The sequence below is a fragment of the Oenanthe melanoleuca genome, chromosome 5 (assembly GCF_029582105.1).
Source record: "Oenanthe melanoleuca isolate GR-GAL-2019-014 chromosome 5, OMel1.0, whole genome shotgun sequence".
Classification (NCBI taxonomy): domain Eukaryota; kingdom Metazoa; phylum Chordata; class Aves; order Passeriformes; family Muscicapidae; genus Oenanthe; species Oenanthe melanoleuca.
In genome coordinates this window covers 36,626,806-36,648,371 of record NC_079339.1, presented here as the reverse complement: position 1 = coordinate 36,648,371, position 21,566 = coordinate 36,626,806, and the positions used below count along the sequence as shown (strand labels likewise).

General features: G+C 40.3%; 2 protein-coding genes across 2 annotated transcripts in view; both read right to left on the bottom strand.

Moving 5' to 3' along the window:
- Window positions 1-291: 291 nt before the first annotated feature.
- Window positions 292-10,587, bottom strand: PSMA6 (proteasome 20S subunit alpha 6). The gene is made up of 7 exons (XM_056493078.1): window positions 10,375-10,587; window positions 7,077-7,171; window positions 6,247-6,328; window positions 5,932-6,087; window positions 2,807-2,985; window positions 2,078-2,172; window positions 292-501 (listed from the first exon to the last, which is right to left on the bottom strand). The coding sequence occupies exons 1-7, from the start codon at window positions 10,448-10,450 to the stop codon at window positions 444-446; spliced, it is 741 nt and encodes a 246-aa protein (XP_056349053.1). The 5' UTR covers window positions 10,451-10,587; the 3' UTR covers window positions 292-443.
- Window positions 10,588-12,937: 2,350 nt separating this feature from the next.
- Window positions 12,938-21,566, bottom strand: part of PRORP (protein only RNase P catalytic subunit) — a 37,002-nt gene continuing 28,373 nt past the window's right edge. Inside the window, exons 6-8 of the mRNA XM_056493077.1 lie at window positions 15,857-16,005; window positions 15,046-15,241; window positions 12,938-13,346 (exon numbers count right to left, since the gene is read on the bottom strand). Coding sequence (XP_056349052.1) covers window positions 13,218-13,346; window positions 15,046-15,241; window positions 15,857-16,005 — 474 coding nt within the window. The 3' untranslated portion in view covers window positions 12,938-13,217. The remainder of the gene's footprint in view (window positions 13,347-15,045; window positions 15,242-15,856; window positions 16,006-21,566) is intronic.

Below are 21,566 nucleotides of genomic sequence, written 5' to 3'. Positions count from 1 at the left end.
CCTTCCACACAATTAAACCAGTAATGTTGTAAGGCTTTCAACATCAGGCCACGGAGAGAATGAACATGAATGTAAGAACTATCTCAAGACACACACCACAAAAACTGATATTAACTTTACATGAAGAGCCAAACAGCTCAGATGAAAATTGCAGCTCAGAGCATAAAATTTCTCTTAAAATGCATTTAAAAAGCAAGCAATTACCAGAGACACACGAAAAGTCATCAAGCATTTTGATGATAATTTCATAGAATTAGAAGTTTAAAAAATGACATTAAAAAGAGACACCAAGAATTTCAAAAACCTCTGTTTTATTTGTACAGAGTAAAATACATCATATAGTGAACACTGTTTTCCACCCATAATCTAAAACCATTATTAAGTGTGTTCTTTTCACCAAACATCCTGGCCAGAAGCACAGACCATGGAAATGGGAGCGCTAATTAGTCTCTCTCTGCCAGAGCTACAAGGTGCACATCAATCTCTGCTTCTGTAAGGATCCTGAAAGAACAAAAAGAAATCTTAAATAGCTTAAATGATTCTTCCCCTTAAGCTCCAATATTACAACCTAATATCTATACAAGTAAGTTTTACAGCAATACATCTTTCTGCCCTTTAAAGCCCTGCTGCCAGTGCCACAGGCTGACATTCCAATTCTCTTGAAAAATAAAGGAAGAATCAAAGTCACTAGAGAGCAAGGAGGTAACAAATGATAAAAAAATAACAGGTAATTCTTCATGAGTAATGCAATTGCAAGTTGAGACCTAGTGAGAAAGTAGCTTGATCCCTTGAGTGGCAGTAGAAAAGGGGTCATGCAGCTCCTGTGTGCTTTCTCACAAACACTGTGCTGCTCTCTTGTCCTCAGCACACACCACCAAATGCAAAACCACCCATCATCACCATGTCCATCTTCAAAACATCAGGAAGGAAGCACTTAAAAGACTGAACCCAAAGGTTTGTAGGGTCCAAAGGTTTGCAGCCTCTCTTCAGTCCCCATTTACCAAGTAGTTAGACTGAAGTAACAATGAACTTTGTTCCCAATTTAATTGTTCCTTTCCTTCTTTTTAAATTATATAAAAAACAACAAAAAAAACCTCCAAAAACCAATGAAAGACTAAAGCAGAAATAACTGAATCCCTCTGCAGCAAGCAAGACTTACCTAAATTTTAGGTAAGCCATAACTGGAGGGTTTTTTGCATTATGAAAAATCCCCCAAACTTTTTCTCTCACATTTCATGCATACTTCTGCAGCTATACACTGTGTTGTGAGAAGGCAGTCAAGTACACTGTATCCAATGTGAAGCTTTCCTGCCCTCAGCAGGAAGACTTCCAGGTGTTGTCTTGATACATTGGCCAAGTAATCTTGGTGCACACAGTGTGCTGCAGGCAATTATGGAGGAAGGAAGAAATAGCAGGTGCCTCACTTTCATGCTAGATAGGATTGCAGAGTACTCGGAAAGTAGATAGTTCAGGCATTTTCAAATTACCAGTGATTTTTAAAATCCATGATCTTTTAATCTTACCAAATTAAAATACAGTTTTTCAAACCATACAAATCCATAATCTATATACTATACTATAAACTATATACTTTAGATGTTAAAAAACTCTAACAATTTAAAGATGAGCAAGAAATAACTTAATGATTCAATTCAGAAAAGGAAAAAAGAATTTAAGGGACTTGTAAGTATTCCATAATATACCCCAGACCTTACTGAATTAGTTAGCATTACTATGATTTGGAAGTCCAGATACCATTACTATGAAAAATTTTTATGCTTCTACGCATGAAAACACTTCTAGACCAGATGTAACTACATTTCAATCATAACAGAAAGCAATATTCTTTTTAAGACATTAAAGAGAACACTTTTCTGTACTAAATCATGTCATGCATTTTAAAACTGCACTCTTTTTACACAATGTTTTCTACACATTTTGAAGAGTTACAAGTTAAAAACTCTTCAAAATGTCAGTCTCTGAAATCTTTTTCTCGTTTTATAATTACACAAGAAGGTAAAACTAATTGCATATAATCAGAGAAACACACCAAGTTTTATCAACACTGATCACTTACCTGAACTTAGGATTTTCCACTGTGACTACACCAACTTCTATTTCTGAAGGTTTGAAATCAATGGATAGTACAGTAGACAGGCATGTTATTGCTGTCTGAAAGATGACAAAACCCCTCATCATTAGAAAGAAAGCACTAAGGCTTTTTTTTATCTTAATGGACATAGCATTAACAACTATCCCTCCTTCTGGTTACTTCCTCTCACTTCAAAATCTCAGCTTACGAATTCCAAATAGTTTCCCCATGCTTACAGAATATAGTCCCTCTCCAGTCATCTCCCTAAAAAAACTCAATCTACAAAAAGCAAAGGACATGTTTTCATAGCAGAAAAAACCACAACAAAACTAAAACCTTTTATCATGCAAAGATATTGTTTGAAATACCTTCTAATATGAAGACTGTTTTAAATGTCACTAAAAGTTAAGTCATACTGGCATCCCCAAAATCAAGCACTGTAGTAACCAAACACCAGATACAGTGGGAGTGCTACAATTATAGAATTTGCTTCAGCTAACATAAAGCAAGAAAAACAGATTAGATGACCATTCAAACACTTGCAGAATACAATCTTCAAATGATTTTCTGGTTGGAATAGCTGTATTTGCTCTGGCAGCAATACAGAACTGTAGGGAAAAAGGAAATGCCTAACTACATTTCTCTGCATTGTAAGCCTACACGCAGCATATTAAAATACTTTTAACAAATGTTCATTTCCTTCTGCTGGCCTACCTCTACTGTTTGTTCATATGTCCAGTCAAATTTCTTCTTTACTTTCTTTTCAAGAAAACTGGTTGACTCTGTCTGTTTAACTCCTGCAGCTGTGGCCTTGAATCCACAATAGTAACCTGCTGGATCACACTTGTATACCTGAGGGCCGTGTTCTTCATCAATACCAATCAAAATCATACCTTGAAGAGAAAATTTGTTAACTTATTTATTTCCCCAATTTTAGCAATTTATTCCAACTGAAGAACAGAATGGATACTCTTCTCAGTGAAAAAACATGCATGCACAGCTGTACATCTTTGGGAATCAGTCCCATACCTAGAGCTGTGACTTTCTTTTTATCTGTAATTCGCCATTACTTATCAGCATCTCATTACCAGATGTGCAACTCAGTTTAGCAGAAACTGTATTTCTGTCATTCCCAAAGAAGGCTACCCATTAAACATACAAACATTTTTGCCATGCTCAGTGTGTAGAGAAACACAAAGTCAGGAAAAACAGAAGTTTTATCCTGATAGAAAGTTCACCAAGCCACAGCTCACATCCTGTGTTATCTGACACAAAAGTGTAAACAACAGTTCTATTACCACGTGCCTTTTACTAGGAACCAACTTTACAAACATGCTGAAACGAATGGAAGTACTAAAACAACAAATTTAGACTTCTTGCTTGTAACCCTGAAAAATACTGCATTACATACATTTTCCTCTTTAAATTAAAAAAAAAAAAAAAAAAAAAAAAAAAAAAGAAATTAAAAGTGGAAATATCGGGACATAATTAAGTCTTTGATGACCATGTGACTAAATGTTTTGAAGCTGGATAGTTTCTGAGTAACACAAACTGACCACATCACTGAAATGCATGTGTTCACCCTCACTTCTTGATTTACAGCTGCACTGTCTAAAATATGCATATTAAAAAAAAAGTCAAAAGCAATAATTGTAATAAAACCCCAAAAAAACAAGGTCATAGTTTTCACTTATTTTCACTTTACTCTTGTGTAACTTTTAACTAATAGTTAGAGCTGATAAACTTCTGAGCAGCTATTACTACAACAGAAAAAAAATCCCCTCGTATTTTCAAAAAGGTTAAGGGAAGTAAAGAAAAATACATTTTTATTAATGTATTTTTAAAAAGGAATTTCCAGTAGTATCAAGGCATGGGAAATGCCAAGGGAAGAAAGAAACAATCATTCCTGAAAATTACAAGCACACAAGCATAGGAAAATTGGCCCATCATGGAAACTGTGGCGCAACTCTGAATGTTGCTTCTTCAGTAAGAAATCTTAATGCCTACTATGATTACAAGAAGTGATTCATCAATTCTGAAACTATTCTCCTTAAAAAAAAATACCAAAACCCAACCAATCAAAAAGAAACTCAGAATGTTTAATGAAAAAGTAATTGAGGAAACCTGTTAAGTCTTTTACCTCAGTTCCTGAACAGCCTAACAGTACAGTTATATTTACTTACTGCCAAACATAAGAGAAAAAACAAGTCAGAACCAACCCCAGAACACACAGATGACCAGGAACATCAACAAAGATGACTCAACACATAACTTCTTTCTAAGCTGCATTTGCTGTTACAAAACAAGACATGTAGAAATATTTGCAAGGGGAATACTTTAGGCATTTTCCCCTCTACATTATATATATGATAGCTAAGTTAGGAGCAAAAATTATGCTGTCCTATACATACTACATAAATAAAAAAGCCACAAAAGCTGCACAAGGATAATTACACTCTCCATCTCTCTCTTTTAACAGTGATGTTTACCCATCCCCAGTGTATTGGGCTTGCATGGCAAGGTTTTGGTAGTGAGGGGACTACAGGGCTGGCTTCTGTGAGAAGCTGCCAGAAGCTTCCCCTGTGTCTGAAGGAGCCAAAGCCAGCCGTCTCCAAGACCAACCTGCTGCTGGCTGAGGCCAAGCTCATCCACAATGGTGGTAGTGCCTCTGGGATAATGCATTTTAGAAAGAAAAATAAAAGAAAGAAACTGCAGACAGAGAAGAGAGGAGTGAGAATATGTGAGAGGAACAACTCTGCAGACACAGAGGCAAGTGACGGAAAGAAGAAGCTGCCAGAGCTGAGATTCCCCTGCAACCTGTGGTGAAGACCATGGTGAGGCACCTATGCCCCTGCAGCCCATGGACATCCATGGTGGAGAGATATCCACCTGCAGCCCCTGGAGGAGCCCACCAAGGCTGGAGCATGTGGATGCCTGAAGAAGGCTGTGGCTCCATGTGAAGCCTGTGCTGGGGCAGGCTCCTGGCAGGACCAGTGGCACTGTGGAGAAAGGAGCAATCTGTTCCTGAAGGACTGCACCCCACATAAGTTGGGCTCCTTGCTGGAGCAGTTTGTGAAGAACTGCAGCCTGTGGGAAGGACTCACTTTGGAGAAGTTCCTAGAGGACTGTCTCCCATGGGACACACACTGGAGCAGAGAAAGAGTGGGAGGAGTCCTCCCCCTGAGGAAGAAGTAGCAGCAAAACACTGTACTGTGAATTGATCACACACCCCCTTCCCATCTCCCTGTACCACTGTGGTAGAGGTAGAGAACCAGGAATAAACCTGTGAAGGAGACAGGGGGAAAGTGTTTTGAAGATTTGGTTTTACTACTCAGTATCCTATTTTTATTTGCTTTTTAATAAATTCAGTTAATTTCCCCAAGGTGAATCTGTTTCGCCCATGGCAGTAATTGGTGAGTGATCCCTCCCTGCCCTTATCTTGACCCATAAGCCTTTCATGGTATTCTTCTGTCTTCTGTGTCTAGCTGAGGAAGGGAGTGCTGGAGAGGCTTTGACAGTCACTTGGCATCCATCCAGGGTCAAACCACCACAAACAGATACAGTTATAAAGAGCATCTCTTGCTCACAGACATCACTGCACAGTGCAAACACACCAGGCCTCCAAAACCAAGGTGAAATAGTATCAGAGAGGCTACATTATTGCAGAGTCAATGGTAAAATCATGGCTCCAGTTCAAGACCTACAACACTGCTCTCTCATTCAGCTGTTCATCCCTCTTACTCCCTCACTCATTTTGAAAATGGGTGAGAATTTCTTATATATGAATTTGCAGACTTAGACAAGAAATAGTAAAGATCATTTTCATACACTGTACTTACAGCAACCAAGGGGCCTCATTTCAGCATTCTGTGTATAGACCTGAGAAATATCTGCAATCCTTTTACACAGCATATCCACAGGGATGTCATATCCATACTTGTACTTCCAGTTAGCAGCCTCATAGCGGGCTCTCTGCACCTGGGATCTGCTGTCAGCTAGACAAAAAGAACCAATATTAATTCCATTGAACATGTACCATGTTTATTTCTAGCACTGCCTGAGATTATAAATTCCAGGTCCAACTTTACATTGTCTTTAAATACACCCATTACAACTAGGTAAGTTCTCCAAAACCAGATTGGTGAATTAAATACCTGTCATTCCTGTCATCACACAACCAATATTTTCAGTAATCTTGAATAAATGAGTCACTGTGTTGGAATCCAGTAACTTGTCCTAAAGAGGAAATAGAAATACTGTAATAGCAAGCACTGTCCTAGAAGTAAAAAGAAAACAAACAAACAAACAAAAAAAGGACAAACTAGGAATCCTCTAGTTTTTACAGAAGAGCCCAAAAGGACCCATAACAGTTAAAAATTGTCTTTCAGGCTTTCCAATTTTTACTACTGTAGGCACACGAAGGAAAAAATTGGAGAGTAGGGAAGATTAAGACCACAGATCTGGAGAAGGAGAACAAGAACAAGATCAACATCACATCCCTTTTCCCTCTGAAGAAATTTTGAGAACCCACATACAAAAGCTTGCCCTCTTATTGCATGCTGCCCTTCAAACATAAAAGAATTTTCCCCCTTTTTCAACTGTACATCATCGCTGAGCTGAAACACTCATGAAAACCCATTCTACATGCTATTGGTCTAACATTTTCTCAGCAGAAATTAAAGAAATCAGGGAACTGGTTATGGACAACTCAGCTAGAGCAATGAATGTATGCTCAATACAGCAGGGTCAGCTTAGATTTATCCCTTCAACAACTACAGAGAAAACCAATATTGCAAGACTTAGTGAGAAAATGTGGAGTTGAGCATGAACTACATGGAGCTAGAACTTCAGAATAAGTAGAATGATAGATAGTCCATTCAAACAGCAATTTATGTCAGTGCTAATGAGTATAATGTTGCTGAGTCTCACCCCATCTTTTTTTCTCCTCTCCTTCTAGACCTCCCCTCAAAAACAGAATACTTACAGGTACTTTCTTCTGTGTTACAATTACTGCAGAATCTTTCCCACGAACAGCTACAGATGTAAGTCCACCTTGGTTTATGGCCTTAAATGCATATTCTAGAAAAATAAACAAATGTTAATAAAAACTTGTGTCAGAGACACTAGTACAATTAACTCTGACACTCCTTCCCCCAACACATGAATCTCTATGGCCTTTTTAATACTTTAATACTTGTGGAACACTTTGTGTCCTTAAGGTCAGTGTGCATTGACTCTCTTCACAAAACCGCTGCCACTGCTTCCTTCAAATGTTTCCTCTAATTTCACCTTTTGTTCAGTTCAAGCTTAACAGCAACAAAAATAAGTTTTCGAACAAAAAGGCTGTTCTGAACTTGATCAAAATTGTCCAACCTAATCCAGAGTAACCATAAATTCTTACAGAAGAATTTTTGATATTAATTTTAGTATTTTAAAGGATATAAGCTTATTTTTTAATTTTTTAGTGATATAGATAAAAACTAATAAGATGATACAGCAGGCACAGGAGACAGGTTTTAACATTACTATCATATTTTCTGACTTGACATTCAAACACTGCAATGCTTTTCTTCACTTTTTATAGCAAAAGCTACACAGGAGCCAATTAAATAGTGTTATCCATGTAATATGGAGAGTCCGTGTACAATGGATTAAGAAGCAAACACTAAAGTAACGGTCACGAAATAATCCATGAAATAAATTTCTCCTGATTAATAGCTTCAAAGATTTAGGAATAACAACTTTAAAAACTGTTTATCTGGCAATATTTGATAAACATTCAGAAATTCCTAACATCTGACTGAGTCGCAAGTTTCAGACAGCAGCTAAATGTAGGTGAGTTTTTTTGTTAGCTATGCACATGAACCCAGAATTTAGAACACGTTTACAAACAGCATAGTAAATTGTTAAAACTATCTTAAAATAACAGGAGCAGAAACTTGACTATTTTAAAAGCTGCACTCAGACCTGTAGAAGAGATTGCACAACAGAAGAGTAATAATCTGAAGATGAAAAAAAAAATTAAATCTTGCAACTTAATGTTCAATCTGCTGAGTCAGTGTTAAGGAAGTGCATTTACGGCACTGTATTTACTACTCTCAGACATCAGAGCACTTTCTGGTTACCCAAATGTGCCATAAAGGATGTTCCCCCTTTCCCTCTGTACAACTCTGCTCACCTGGGATGATCAGTGCCAGCCTGCAGAGGAGCACAAAACCCAGTAAGACATGAGCCAGCACTGCCTGCAGACTGGTCATGCTTGAAGCCCCAAGCACAGGCTTTGCAACACTTGTTTGTTTATCTGTACAACCACCTGAACAGAGGGTGTAAAGCAGAGCCAGCCTTTTTTTCAGTGATGCCCAGTGACAGGACCAAATCAGAGCTGACTGGAACAAACTGAAGGAGCTTTCTCCTAAACACCTGAAACATGTTTTACTGTGATGGTGACTAAGCACTGGAAAAGTTTGCCTGTACTACTCACAACCTGTCTGGAAACACTCCTGGGCATCCAGCTCTAGATGGGCCTCCTTGGGCCCCTAGCTAATCTTAATCCAGCAAAGAGACAAAGGTAAAACAAAACCATCTAGATGTGGACATTTTATTGCAAGCAAACACAACATTTCTGCCCATGCTGTGGCTAGATGCTGGCAAAAAAAGACACCCATGTGGCACCCTGGCCGAGTTACCAGCCTGGCTGTGAATAAAGTGAGCTCATTCTTGCTTGAAGTTAACTACACACATCTACATATTTTTCTTCCTACAGCACATATGTACTCAAAATAGCTTTAAGACAGCTTCAGGCTGTGTGCAGAAGATCTCAAATACACATGCAGATACTTGTTTCTAAGACACTGTTAAAAGGTATGGAGGTACTATACATTTCTCATACATTAACCTAATGGTTAAATATACCCTGGAGGCAGAAGACCAAGGCCCAGTTGCCCCTCTGCTACAGAATGCAGAAACCATTCCCAACAATAGCAGTGACAGACAGTGAAAAGTGATGCAGACCAACCAGCCTGTTTTAATGGCAGCAGAAGATCAAAGCCCAGGACTCCTGTCACAGAACCACTGAATCCCTGTGTGAGGAAGCACTGTCCCTAGAATCCCTATGTATAAGGGATAATAAGCATTATACATGCTCCAGATATGACAGCACCCCTATGTAGGTATCTGGTATAAGTAACTTTCTGTGTGTGTATAGACACCTACACAAAGGCACTTTCCTAATTCCTCCTTGCAGAAAGGACTGCTTGAGACTGGGCTACCTGTCCACAAGGCCTAATGCACATAGGCTTCTTCCTGAGAAAAACTCAAGGACAGTCACAAAAAAATTATATGGCTGCCACAGGCAATTCATGAAATCTGACCCCAGCAAGCTCCTTTCCTGGAGAACAGATGGATTTACAGATATAACATAGAGTGGATGTGCAGTGAAGCAATTGCAGCTGGGGAAAGCAGCGTCAGAATGATGCTGCAAAACACTTCTGTCCCTGTTGTGAGGATCCTCCAGGAGCACTCTCAAACTACTGTCCTGCCGGACTGTGAGCTGACTGTGTCCTACACAAGGGGCACCAGGATGTGCTGCTGTACTATCTGGAGCACTGCAAAAACAGGAATAACAGAATCCGTGACCTACACAAGAAGCTGAAGGTTGGCTTCAGATTGTTCCAAGAAACCTGAAAACACAGGCCACAATGTGCAGAACATGCAGCATTCAGGTGTAACAAGAAAGCACATTAGTTACATCCAAGAACTGACTTTGCACTCTGGCATGCAGGGTTTGAGGCAGTTCAAAACCTATTCAGAACACCTATAATAGCTCTCAGATCCCAAAACGCACTGCTCCCAGGCTTGGCAAGATTCACTCAAAGGAACACTTAAGGGAGACTCTGCAGCCTCTGGATAGCTGCAAGTCTGGTCTCCAAGCATCTGAGACCGAACACCGACGACTCCGAGGAGGCCCCTCCCGGTGGCAGGGGACACTCGAGAGCCCACCCTGGCTCCAAGTTTTCCTTATCTCACACAAGAATCCCTTCCCCGGGCCCCACGGCGGCACGGCCGGGGCCGCCGCTGCTCCAGGCTCCCAGCAGGCTTTTCCCCACACACGGCGGGACCGGCCAGCCGGGAGCCGGCACTCCCGAGCCAGCGAGGCGCCGCGCCTCCCCCTCCGCACAGGCCGCGGGGCTCGGCGGAGCTTTCGCGAGCGGGGGCGGGGGCGCGCGGGCAGGCCGGGCCCGTGACGGGGCAGTTCGGCGGGGCCCCGCGGGCCCGGAACGCACCGACTTGGTAGAGGCGGCCCTCGGGGGAGAAGATGGTGATGTGCCGGTCGAAGCCGGCGCTGGAGCCGCGGGACATGGCGGGAGCGGCGCGCGGCCGGGGGGAGCTGTCCGCGTGCAGGGCCCCGCCGCAGCCGCAGGCACCGCCGGAGCGCTTCCGGGTCACGCGCCCAGCCCGCGCAGGCGCGGAGGCGCGCGCCGCTCCCGCACCGTCACGGCCCGGCGCCGGCGCTGCGCATGCCCGAGCCCCGCGGCCGGCACGCGCGGCTCGGCGGGCGCTTCCCATCCATGGAAACCTGGGAGCCCGCCGGACGGGCTCCAGGGAACGCGCGCGGAAGCAGCAGGAAACGGAACAGAAGTATCACCGCGGCATCCATCAACACTGGATAAAGTATCATCGGCCAGCCGGGAAAACAAAACCCCGCCTAAAATGACAAACTAAAAAAACAATCCTCTTCAGTGAGAATAATTTTATAGCAAGTACCTCAAAAAACATGTTTAAGGTATTCATGGGCAATTGTTGCTGCAGCTGCGTTATAATGTGATGTTTAAAAGACTTCTTATCGGTGTCCAGTACAAAGGGAAATTCCCCTAATTTAAACTCGTGATTATATGTTCTTTTTGCCTTTCAACATCTTGGAATTCCCCTACTCTTTGTGGGAAGACATTTTTTAGAAGCTGGTCATTAAAAAAGTTGGAAAAGCTGCATTCTGGTATCCACACCTCTATTTTAAAGTTGTTAGTATTAGGTGAGCTTATTCTTTGTTGAAATAGCAGAATAAAGGTGGATTTTGTGTATGCCACACATTGAAAGTCGGCATTCTCAAAATTTTTCAAAATACTTCTCCTTTCCTATTAATACTGTGGGAGAATAATGTCCTGCTATGTATTTCAAGCCTCAGAGTTTGTCCTTTTCATTAGGGAAAGACTTTGTGGGCAGACACAAAATGTTTTAAGGGGTGATGCAAGCACTGGAACACAGAGAACATCAACATGTATGACTGCGTCTGCTGGGTCAGAATGGAGCCAGGCTTACCCACTGCTCTGTCTCCAAATGTAGCCAAAAGGGGCATACTCAAGGAATTAAGACTAGAGAGAGCCTTTCATGGTACACTCCCTGAATCCTCTCCCAGTCTCCAACCATCTGGAGGGACTTCCCAAGGCAGGGATACTGTCTGGTTATTTAATAACCCTTGCTGGTTTCCTTTCATGAAATTGTTGGTCTCCCCTTGATCCCACATGAACTTCTTGAATCCACAACATGCCACGGCAAAAAGTTGGTCAGCATAACGGCATGTTGTGTGGTTTTGTCTGAAACCTCACTTTTTATCTGAACCTTTGATCTGCCACTACCATTTGACTGATGCTTGTGTACTCACACAGCAAACAATGGATCCCTAGGCATTTCTTCCAGAACACTCATGATTCTTAAGACTAGTTTCTCCAAGAAGATGGTCCATACCTTTACAGTTCTTCCATCTACTGAGCTCTTTAATTCTCTAGAATGATTTTTTCCCCTGAGAAAAAGGGGATGAGAAAATCCAAGTAAATATCAAGTGCTCAGCCTGATTACCAAAGAGTAACCAAGAAAACCCTTAAGTTTTGAATCAAAGATTCAGTATTTGAATTAGATAAAGGAAAGAGAAATAGTTGCTGAATACCATGGACATGATGGAGTGGAAGTTATGTTACATTCAGGATACAGCTTCCAGAGTATACCTCGTGCTTTTGGTTTAAATCACTTCTGAGGGGTATGGCATGGAGTCAAATTCTGTGTTGCAGGATCCTGGGGAAAGCTGTTCTCACTGTCATCAGTGAGATTACATTACTTTTCAACATAGTAAGCAGTAAGTGGGAGATCTTGGAGGTGGTAATAGCTGGAGTGCAGGCTGAATCAATTTATCTTTCTCAACTCTACCTTGCCAGTGTGTCTCTGTCTCCATAGCACACAGCAAGCTAAGCTAAGGACACATTCCTTCTGATTCCCATTCTCCTCACTCAATGTAGCAGCAAATGGCAGTCAGTGTCTCTTTGGGGGTACCAGTTGCTGTACTGTTTGGAAGACTTACTTTTCAGGCATTCAGCATGAACCCATCTGTGTAATAAATTACCTTGGATTTTTACTGTACCACTATATAAACAGCAGTTGATGTCAAATAGATCTGCTATTTGTTATTGGCTTTGGTTTGGCTCTCACATTTACTTTTATTGCCAGTGAAACCCTCCTACTTCCTTCTAGATGCTTGGAAGCAAATCCTCATATTCACTGTTACCTTGAAATGCCATATTTCGGTAATTTGAAATTTGAAGACTTAGAGCAACACAAAAGAAATGTTATTTCACAGATGTCTTAAATAAAATTCAAATAATTAGCCACAGAACTGAGCCTTTGGATACAATGTGCATCTAGGTAACAGGTAGTATATACCAGAAAAAGTCTGTTTGTTCATCATGAATGTTTTCCTTTGGTCCCACAGAGGCCATTAATTTCTTCAACATACAGAGTTTATATATTTCAGTGTAGATGAAAAGCTTGAGAAATAATAAAAGGTAAATATGCCCAAACTAATTCCAACAGGAAAAATCCAGTTTTAATTCAAATCATAAAAATTGCCTGTAAAAATGGAAATAATTGACCTAATTCATCCCCAGTGGACCACTACTGATATTAAGAGATATATGCAGGAATGATTTTGTCGAAAAGAGTCACTCAATTTTCTTTAGTTACACACCTCACACGTTTAATTAATCCCATTATTGTTCTGCTGAGTTCTCCTAGCCAGCAACAGTGATTACAAAAAAGAGAAAAAAAAAAGCAGCTTCAGCTTGTCCAATTACATTCTTCATCACTTCTGCTGAATGCAGAGCCAGTTTCTTGGTACTTGATATGAATATTTTTCCTCAAAAACATCTTTATAGGGAATATGCCATGTATCACCTGTAGTCTGTACCACACAGTCATAACGGAAAGCAGGCTGTTGAGAAAAAACAGAGGAAAACATTTTCTTGTTTTTATACTTTATACAACATATTACTAAGACATCAATTACAGGTATTTACAACTTCCAATGCTTATCTTAGAAGTCTCCACAGTTTTATCTCTTAACAACTCTCATTTTATTTTCTTACACAAAACAAATCCTAAATTTTAGTACTACAGGAAAAACTAAACTATCTTCTAGTATTTTGTGGTCTAGGAGTCATTATAAATTCTGTCTTCAATCAGCACCAGATAATAATGGTGTTGGCATAATGCACTCAATTACTAGAAATGGCAAAATTATTGTTGTTCTGTTCAGTTAAATGAAATCATATGGGAATTACTCAGGATGTGGAGTTTATAGGCTTGAACATAGGATTTAATGACATTAATGACATCTTGCATTTGTTCTCCCAGTCTCTCTTTACAGAGCTGACTCTCTCTGTCCCAAGGAGAATTAAGAAATGGAGATGTAAGAAAAGGGTTTATCACTAACACTTTCAGGACCATCTGGTTGAACAAATAGAATAAACAATTTTTCAGGTCTATTATGTTGCAGGTATACTAATTCAACTTAATACAAATACAAAAGAAACATTACTGGTTGGTAATGATGGTTCCCAAGACATACTGTCACTCTATATGTATAGTCTTGAAAGTCTACTTTCCTGTGGTAACTTCCAGAATAACCTAGAATACAGCTATGACTGGGAATATCAATCACCCAAATACCATGTGTGGGAATTAAGATGTGAAAATTATTAGTCCCTTTGTACAAACGAAAGAAATAAGGTGTAGCTAAAGCTGTGTTAACCATGTAACTCACCATTCATTATTTGGCTCTATAAGAAATGTATATATGGAAACAAAGAATGAAAGGCTGTCATTCTTACAAATTGGTATCTCTGTTTGTAATCATGTTATTTTACAATTTTAACCAGAGAAGGAAGAAAATTAATCTGCATAGGTGCAGTATTCCTTTAAGCAGGCAATAACAATACAGACCAGAAAGCAAAAAAACTGCATACAGAATGTCACATGATGAATTTTTCCCTAGAAAAATCTTGAAGCGGCTGCATTCCTGTTAATGTACTATTCACAAGGATACATAACTCCTAGACAATTATAGTAGTATTCTGCCACAACATGACATTACTGCAATTTCTGCAGCTGAATACTAACTAGAAACCTGAGTGTTCCGGGCTTTCCCTCATGAAACTTTACACCTATGTTAGGCTACTATTACAGTAAATACTGAAATACCTGTATTTTTCTGCTTCTTTAAAATAAAGATGAAAGAAATTCTATTGTAAAATTAGAAGCATGATTTTTTGTAATACTGCTGCAGAAAAGAATAAGGTATTTCAATATTAAAAATAAATTAAAACATTGGCATTCAGGTTTTACTGAGGCCAGTAATGGCTACAGTGTTTCCAGCACTGGAAATATCTGCATACATATATTTTTATTTATACTAACATTTTAAACATTTAGGTAGCATTTCTTGGCTCTCTTGCAGATTGTGGCATGCTTTGTGAATCCAGTGAATTTCCAATTAACATGGGAGTTTGGAGCACAGTGGTACTAATCCATTTCTTAGATTTTAACAAGATGTTTTGACTATCAGAGTTTGAAATAATGTATCTTGAGTGTATGTGCTTTGTGTGTTGTCTGACTGCAGTGGGAAAACTTACCAAAAAATTGATACTCCTTCCTTCTGCAGAAGGGAAGAACACTATCTGGTGCCCACGCTGCCACTTGCGGAACAGTTGACGTGTCAGACTGTCAGAGAGACAAGCCTTGTGATCCCGGAGGAAGTCTCTAGTAACAAACTTGCAATGCTTGCCTGATCGCAGAGTGGCATATAACAAGAAGGCATCATCTTCAGAGCTTCACAAAACAAATGGAAAAGACAGACGTCATTCACAAGGCAGTAAGTGGTTGCAGGAAGTGATTCAAATGCTGATCAACATTTATTCTTCAGCAACACTGAAAATTCCCACCATTACTCTAGTTCCCTGTGAAATAAAAAATTGCTTACCACACGGCACCAAAAGCTAGAGTGCAATAAAAATTAATTGGATGCTACTTAGAGCATTTTTGCTCTTATCACAATCTGATAATAGAACAATATTATCTCCTGCCACAAAGTTTAAAATACCATGCTATGTGGAACAAAACTGCTAAAACTCAACAGTGTACCTCACACAGCAGCAGACTACAACTGCACACTGATACTACCAGAAATTCTTTAAGTTCAGGGCATTGTGCTCTTGGCAGTGGTTTTATCAGTCATAAATCCTAATAAACCATACAGCTGTCAATATGATTCTAAGTGATGAAAGTCTTCATAACACAACTTTTTATGTAATTTTGAAGCAAGTATAGCATGGGATATGTTTCTTTCACACACAGAGATACTAGTAATGGTTTTAAAAACTAGAGCAAAATGCACATAATACAGGTGTTCGTCTCTATTATATTGAGCTGTTTTCTTCAACTTACATATTTTCAGCAAAAAAGAAGTCTGCCTTATTCTGCATCTCCTTCATAATTTCTCTTTTCCAGTTTGAAGAGTTTGTCAGCATATGTTTGCGACCCAGCACAAGCAACCGAGCATTCTCTTTTGCCAGGCAGTTGATAGCATCAAACAGCTGCAGAAAACAAAGCAAACCCAAAGATTTTCTTAGCTGTAAAAACGGAAAGACAGGGAATACTTTCATGTGTGTCTCACTTAGAGGGACTTCTATAGTACTCTCGTTTCACACAGTTCTTAACTTCGATGCGAATTAAGCAGATAACTAATTTTAATTCCTTAGTCACAAGGATGAAAACAAACAACAAACCAATTCATGGAAGGAAGCTGCTCTCAACCACACAGAAAATACAATGCTTTTATACTCCAGCTCTTGCAGTTCAAATGACACAAACGACCCCGGGCAGAGTTGTATGGAGATGTCAGAAGTTCCAAGTCAGCCGAGGGAAGTGAATCACGCTGGAGTGTAAGTGATGCCCATTTCTGATCATGGAGCCCCGGGAGCCCTGAGCACAGCGCCTCTCCAGCCCCACCTGCTGGAGCTGCAGACCTACGCAGTCCGGGCTGCCCTGCGGGGAGGCGGCGAGCGGCGCGACATGGAAATCCGTGACCTCGGGATTAAGGCTTTATGAAAACCACATCCAGACTAGCCGCCCACTTGTGAACCAACATATTGAGGTGGTGAACTCACTTCAGAGGGACTTTTCAGCAGCCTCTGAGGGCTGTGCCTGTTCTGCAACAAGTGCTTCTCAGGACAGGCACTTGTGCCTGGGACTTTCCCTCCCTGCTTCACCCAGACTGAGCTCAGGGAGGACAAAGGTTCTGGCATCCAGGTTATTACTGTGGACTGCTCACAAAACAATGCCATTTCAGTTAGACCCAGACAGACAGAAGAATTGTTTCTTGAGATTGATGCATCTATCATATTTGAAAGACAAGGACAGTATGCTCAACCACCAGGGAAAGGTATTTCCTAATTTTTACCTGCATTTGCTGCCACTATTTGCCAACATACAATCTCCTGATTATTCTTTAATCCTTCCTGCTTTTCTAGCTACTTCCCTCTTCCTTGTTACTTTTTCTCCCTTTAATACCTTCAACTGCCCTTCTCCTTCTCTTACTCTTTTCCCTCCTTTCCTCCTATTTGTGATCCTTCTTGTTTTTTGGTATAATTTGCTTTCGATTCAGGGACTAGAAAGAATTGTTCATGTAACTCTTGTGTGCCCTTTTACAATGCATTTAGTTTCATCTACCTGCAAGTACGAGGAGAAAGAGGTGGCTCCATTCAGTCTTCTCTCAAGCTGCACAGTCTCACTGCTTCTATTGTGTCAGATTTATGTCACAACTACACACGAGCTCACTGATCCAACAAAAGTTCCTTTTTTGTTGGGTTAAGCTTGCAGCAACCCAACAGGTAAGACTTGAGCCAAAGGTTCAATGACTGATGGGAACACATAGCTGGAGATGGTCAGGATAGGACGTGTGGGACTGCCCTTCACAGGAAAGGACTTGCAGGTAGCTCAAATTAAGTATGCCAGGAATCTGGATCTGAGATCTGGTAGAAGAAGCCAGAAGATTTTCTACATTAATTTTAACTGTTGAGCTATAAGTTGCTGTTGCCAGTATTGATTCTGAGGGACTAAATGCTCTGTTTTTATACAGCTATAGGAGCTTGGTGCTAATGAAAAGTACAAACGCTTAACAGTACCTATTGGAACTGACTTCCTGCTTCCAGGAAATCACACTGGATATTGGCTACACATGCACACAATTTACTTTTCCCTGGTTAAAACAAACAAAACATAATGTGAGCAGGAAAAGACCAAATGCAATAAATTCTCATGCACTGAACCAGTCCTGCAAATAGCTGGGTTCAAATACCAAGGGAGAACTAAGTTGGTTCATCTGAGTTCATTAAAGCTAATAAAAGTTAGGAATGTAGCCACTGTATCCACAGACATTTTCATGTACAGAAGTCAACAGTGAAGAAATAATAACCATGAGTAATTTTAGCAAACCCATTCCAAATAAAAATACTTTTTCTTTCTGCCTAACGTTTTGCTACATTAGGGAAGGTTAGCAAAAAATCATGTGGAAAAAATAAGTTAAAAACCAGCAGTTCCAGATACAGATTGGGCAATAGTAACTATTCCTAAGTTTATAAAAGACTTAAGTGTCTTGGATCCAGCTCCTGTAGGTCTTTCTTTCTGGAGGTTATAACTAGTGTCACTTTGTACCTGTTAGTCATGTGGACATTCTTGTCCTACATATTATTAGCATAAGAGGCTTAAAATGTCGTAAAATTAAGGGGAGTCAGCATTTTAAAATTTTGAAACTCCTGCTTATATAACAACCCACTGTCCCTCTTCTACTTAACACAGAGATTAACCTTACTTACACAACTGTAGTACAGAAGATAGAAATTATTTTTGTTTTCATAAGATAAAAATAATTCTGTTCTGCATAAAAATATATATAATATTATAAAAATAATTCTCTTATCTGACAAAACTTTACTAAAGAGCCTTTTCTCTCACTTTAGGCTTGGGCACTTAATGGGGGTGGTCTACAAGGAGTCACAGAACTTAACATGGGGGGGGTTTCCTAAGTGTATCTACTCCCACACCTGGTTGCTTCTCAAGAAAGGAAGATGTGAGACACACTAACACTTGTTTCAGTCACAGAGGAAACTAACTGAACATAATGGTGATAATACAAAAATAGCAGTAGTGATCTCTCATTTTGAAAGTCAAGGGTATTTTATTAATCTAGTATTTCAAGAAGTTGCATAATGGAGCATAAGGAAGATAGATTAATTACTCTAACTCATACAAGGAACTATGAGCAGAGCAGGATACAGATTTCCTAAGACTTCACGGCCAGGCCCTTTCTGATCACCAGATCCCGTTGTGCCATGTGTCCCAAAGGTTAGCTTGAGGTAGAACAGCCTTTCTCCTTAGCTACTACTGGTAGATTCCCACTTGTGAAATGGGGAATCCCTACACACTGCTGCTGAGACACACATCACTCAGTGACTCAGCAAAAGGTGACTCACCTGTATACACATACAGCATGAAGAAGTAACCACCAAAAATATTTAAATCACATTTTTTATGAATAAGTCATGTTTGACATTGCTTAAACATTTGGATTCACTGCCATTTAAAAGCAAAACTCACCTACTGGTTATCTGCTAGTAAGAGCAACAAACTGCTCTATTATTGCTATTTTCACCTGTTGTTAGTGCTGCCTCCCACCCAAATGAAGCTGTGAAACTGCAGAAGAAGTCCCAACACAGACCTCAGGTTCAAAGCTGCCATTACTGTACTGTCAGGCAGGGCTGAGCATAATGATTGTCTCCAAAGTTTAACCAGCAATTGGAGCCAGTCAAAAGAGGTGACTGTCCCAGTTCACTCTTCATTGATGTGGCCTCACCTTCAGTCCTGGATATAGTTTTGAGTGCCACAATATAAAAAAAGACATTAAGCTGTTAAGAGAGCATCCAAAGGAGAGCAAGGAAGATGGTGAAGGGGCTGAGGTAAAGCCCTGTGAGCAGCACAGAGGTCACTGGGTCTGTTCAGCCTGGAGGAGACTGAGGGGAGACCTCACTGCAGTTACAACTTCCTTGGGGATGGTGGAGGTAGGGGGAAAGTGGAGGCACAGGCACTGATCTCTTTGGTGACCAGTGACAGGCCCCAAGGGAATGGCCTGAAACTGGGTAAGGGGAGGTTTAGATTGGACATTGGGAAAAACTTCTTCACCCAGAGGGTGGCTGAGCACTGGAACAGGCTCCCCAGGGAAGTAGTCATAGCACCAAGCCTGACAGAGTTTAAGAAGCTTTTGGCGAACACTGTCAGGGACATGGTGCAATTCTTGGGGTGTCCTACACAGAGCCAGGAGTTGGGACTTTGATGATCCTTGTAGGTCTCTTCCAACTCAGGACATTCTATGATTCTATAAATAAATTCTTGTCATGATTTTGGTTACCTTTTTCTTTGCTGTAGATCAAGAAAAACCTTTACTTCAGTCCCACGCACAGGAGAGAGACATGATGAGAAGCCAGAGATTTTTCCCACAGAACAGCCAGTTACTCAGGGAAGGCATGCATGATGCTTGCAAGAAAGGCTGAACTTTCTCACTGAGCCTGGTAATTTCACCAAACCACATTCAAGATCATTATCACAGCACCAAATACAAATGCTTCTTATACTCGCTACATTATTATTGATGACACAGTGTAAATTAGTCTCAAGTCCTCTTAAATACAGGAGCAGTATACACATTTCTTGATTTCTCTGAAGTTTATGTGTCCCTGACTAGCAAGGGAGTAGCTACTTCAAAGGGAAAGCAGTGATGGATGAATAAGTAACAGTCACTAAGATTAATCAGCCTGGTTTACTTTCTGCTCTTTAGACAGTCAGCAGCTAGCTCTTGGGAATTATCCCTTACAACACCAGGAATCTGCAATACTGCAGAAACAATATTGTTGGGAATATTTGTACCCTGTGTTACAGTAAGACTATTTAGATTAATGTAAAACATCATCATGCAAAACTCTATCAGTGACAGCCCTTCACACATCAGTGATGACAATCACACAATGTTTAACATGTTTTAACCTATCTGCATTGACTCTGCACCTGGAATTGACTTATCCTCTCTTGACACATTCACTAGAGATATGTCTTAACTCTCTATGACAATTCATTAAAATTCACAGTTCATTTTTAGATGTTAGTTTTTACTTTTAACAGTCACCACTATTAATCAAAGGAAGATTATTGATTGAGCAGGAAAGCTAAACCACAGAAGCAGTTTCCCAAGTTGATTTAATATAGATTGAGGATGGTACAGCAGCCTCAGTTTGCTCAGATGAGGCGGTGCCTAAATACTGTTATGCTACTTGCAGAGTAAGTCCGTACTCATAGACTGAAGATGCTTTTGCAGCCAGATGCAAACTGACTGGTACCAAGTGTGTACCGCGACACCTGATGCTCCTGCACAACCCAGTGTTCCCACTGCCTGGAGGACTAGGCTCAATTGCAACACTGGGTGAATGTAAACACATTACTTTCAGGTCAAAACTAACTACAGCAATACTCCATGGACTGTGACCAAGCTAATGAACCATCTTGAATCCTGAGCAGCAGGGAGAACGAAGCAGAGTAACTGTAAATATATTCAGGTCAGATACAGAAGCCATAGCACAATTTATATTTTCCTGTATTCATGATACCCTGGCTGTTATGCCAGTAATGGGGATATCTTTAACTACAACTCCATTTGATTTCAACTGAAGATGCTCAAGACAATCCCTGAAACAATTCTGACTGTAGAAGTAGTATGTTTGTAAATAGTCTCTAACACTGCATTCTGCTATATTATAAACTGTAGGTAAAGTTCCCAATTTCAAACAATCTTGAAGAGCCACTCCTGTCTTTTACTCTACTGATGGGCTCAGAGAACACCGCAATACAAACCAAAACTGTATAAATCAATGTCAGATTTGGTAAGGCTATTATGAAATTCTCCTGTGCAGATGGGGGGGATAGGTGCCTATTCTTCCCAGCAGAGAGCCATATAAGAAAAAAAAGTTTTGAAAGAGGTATCTTCTATCTAATTACAGTCATATCCTGCTCTGTCTTATTCCCAAAAGGCACAAGAAGTAATCTGATGGAC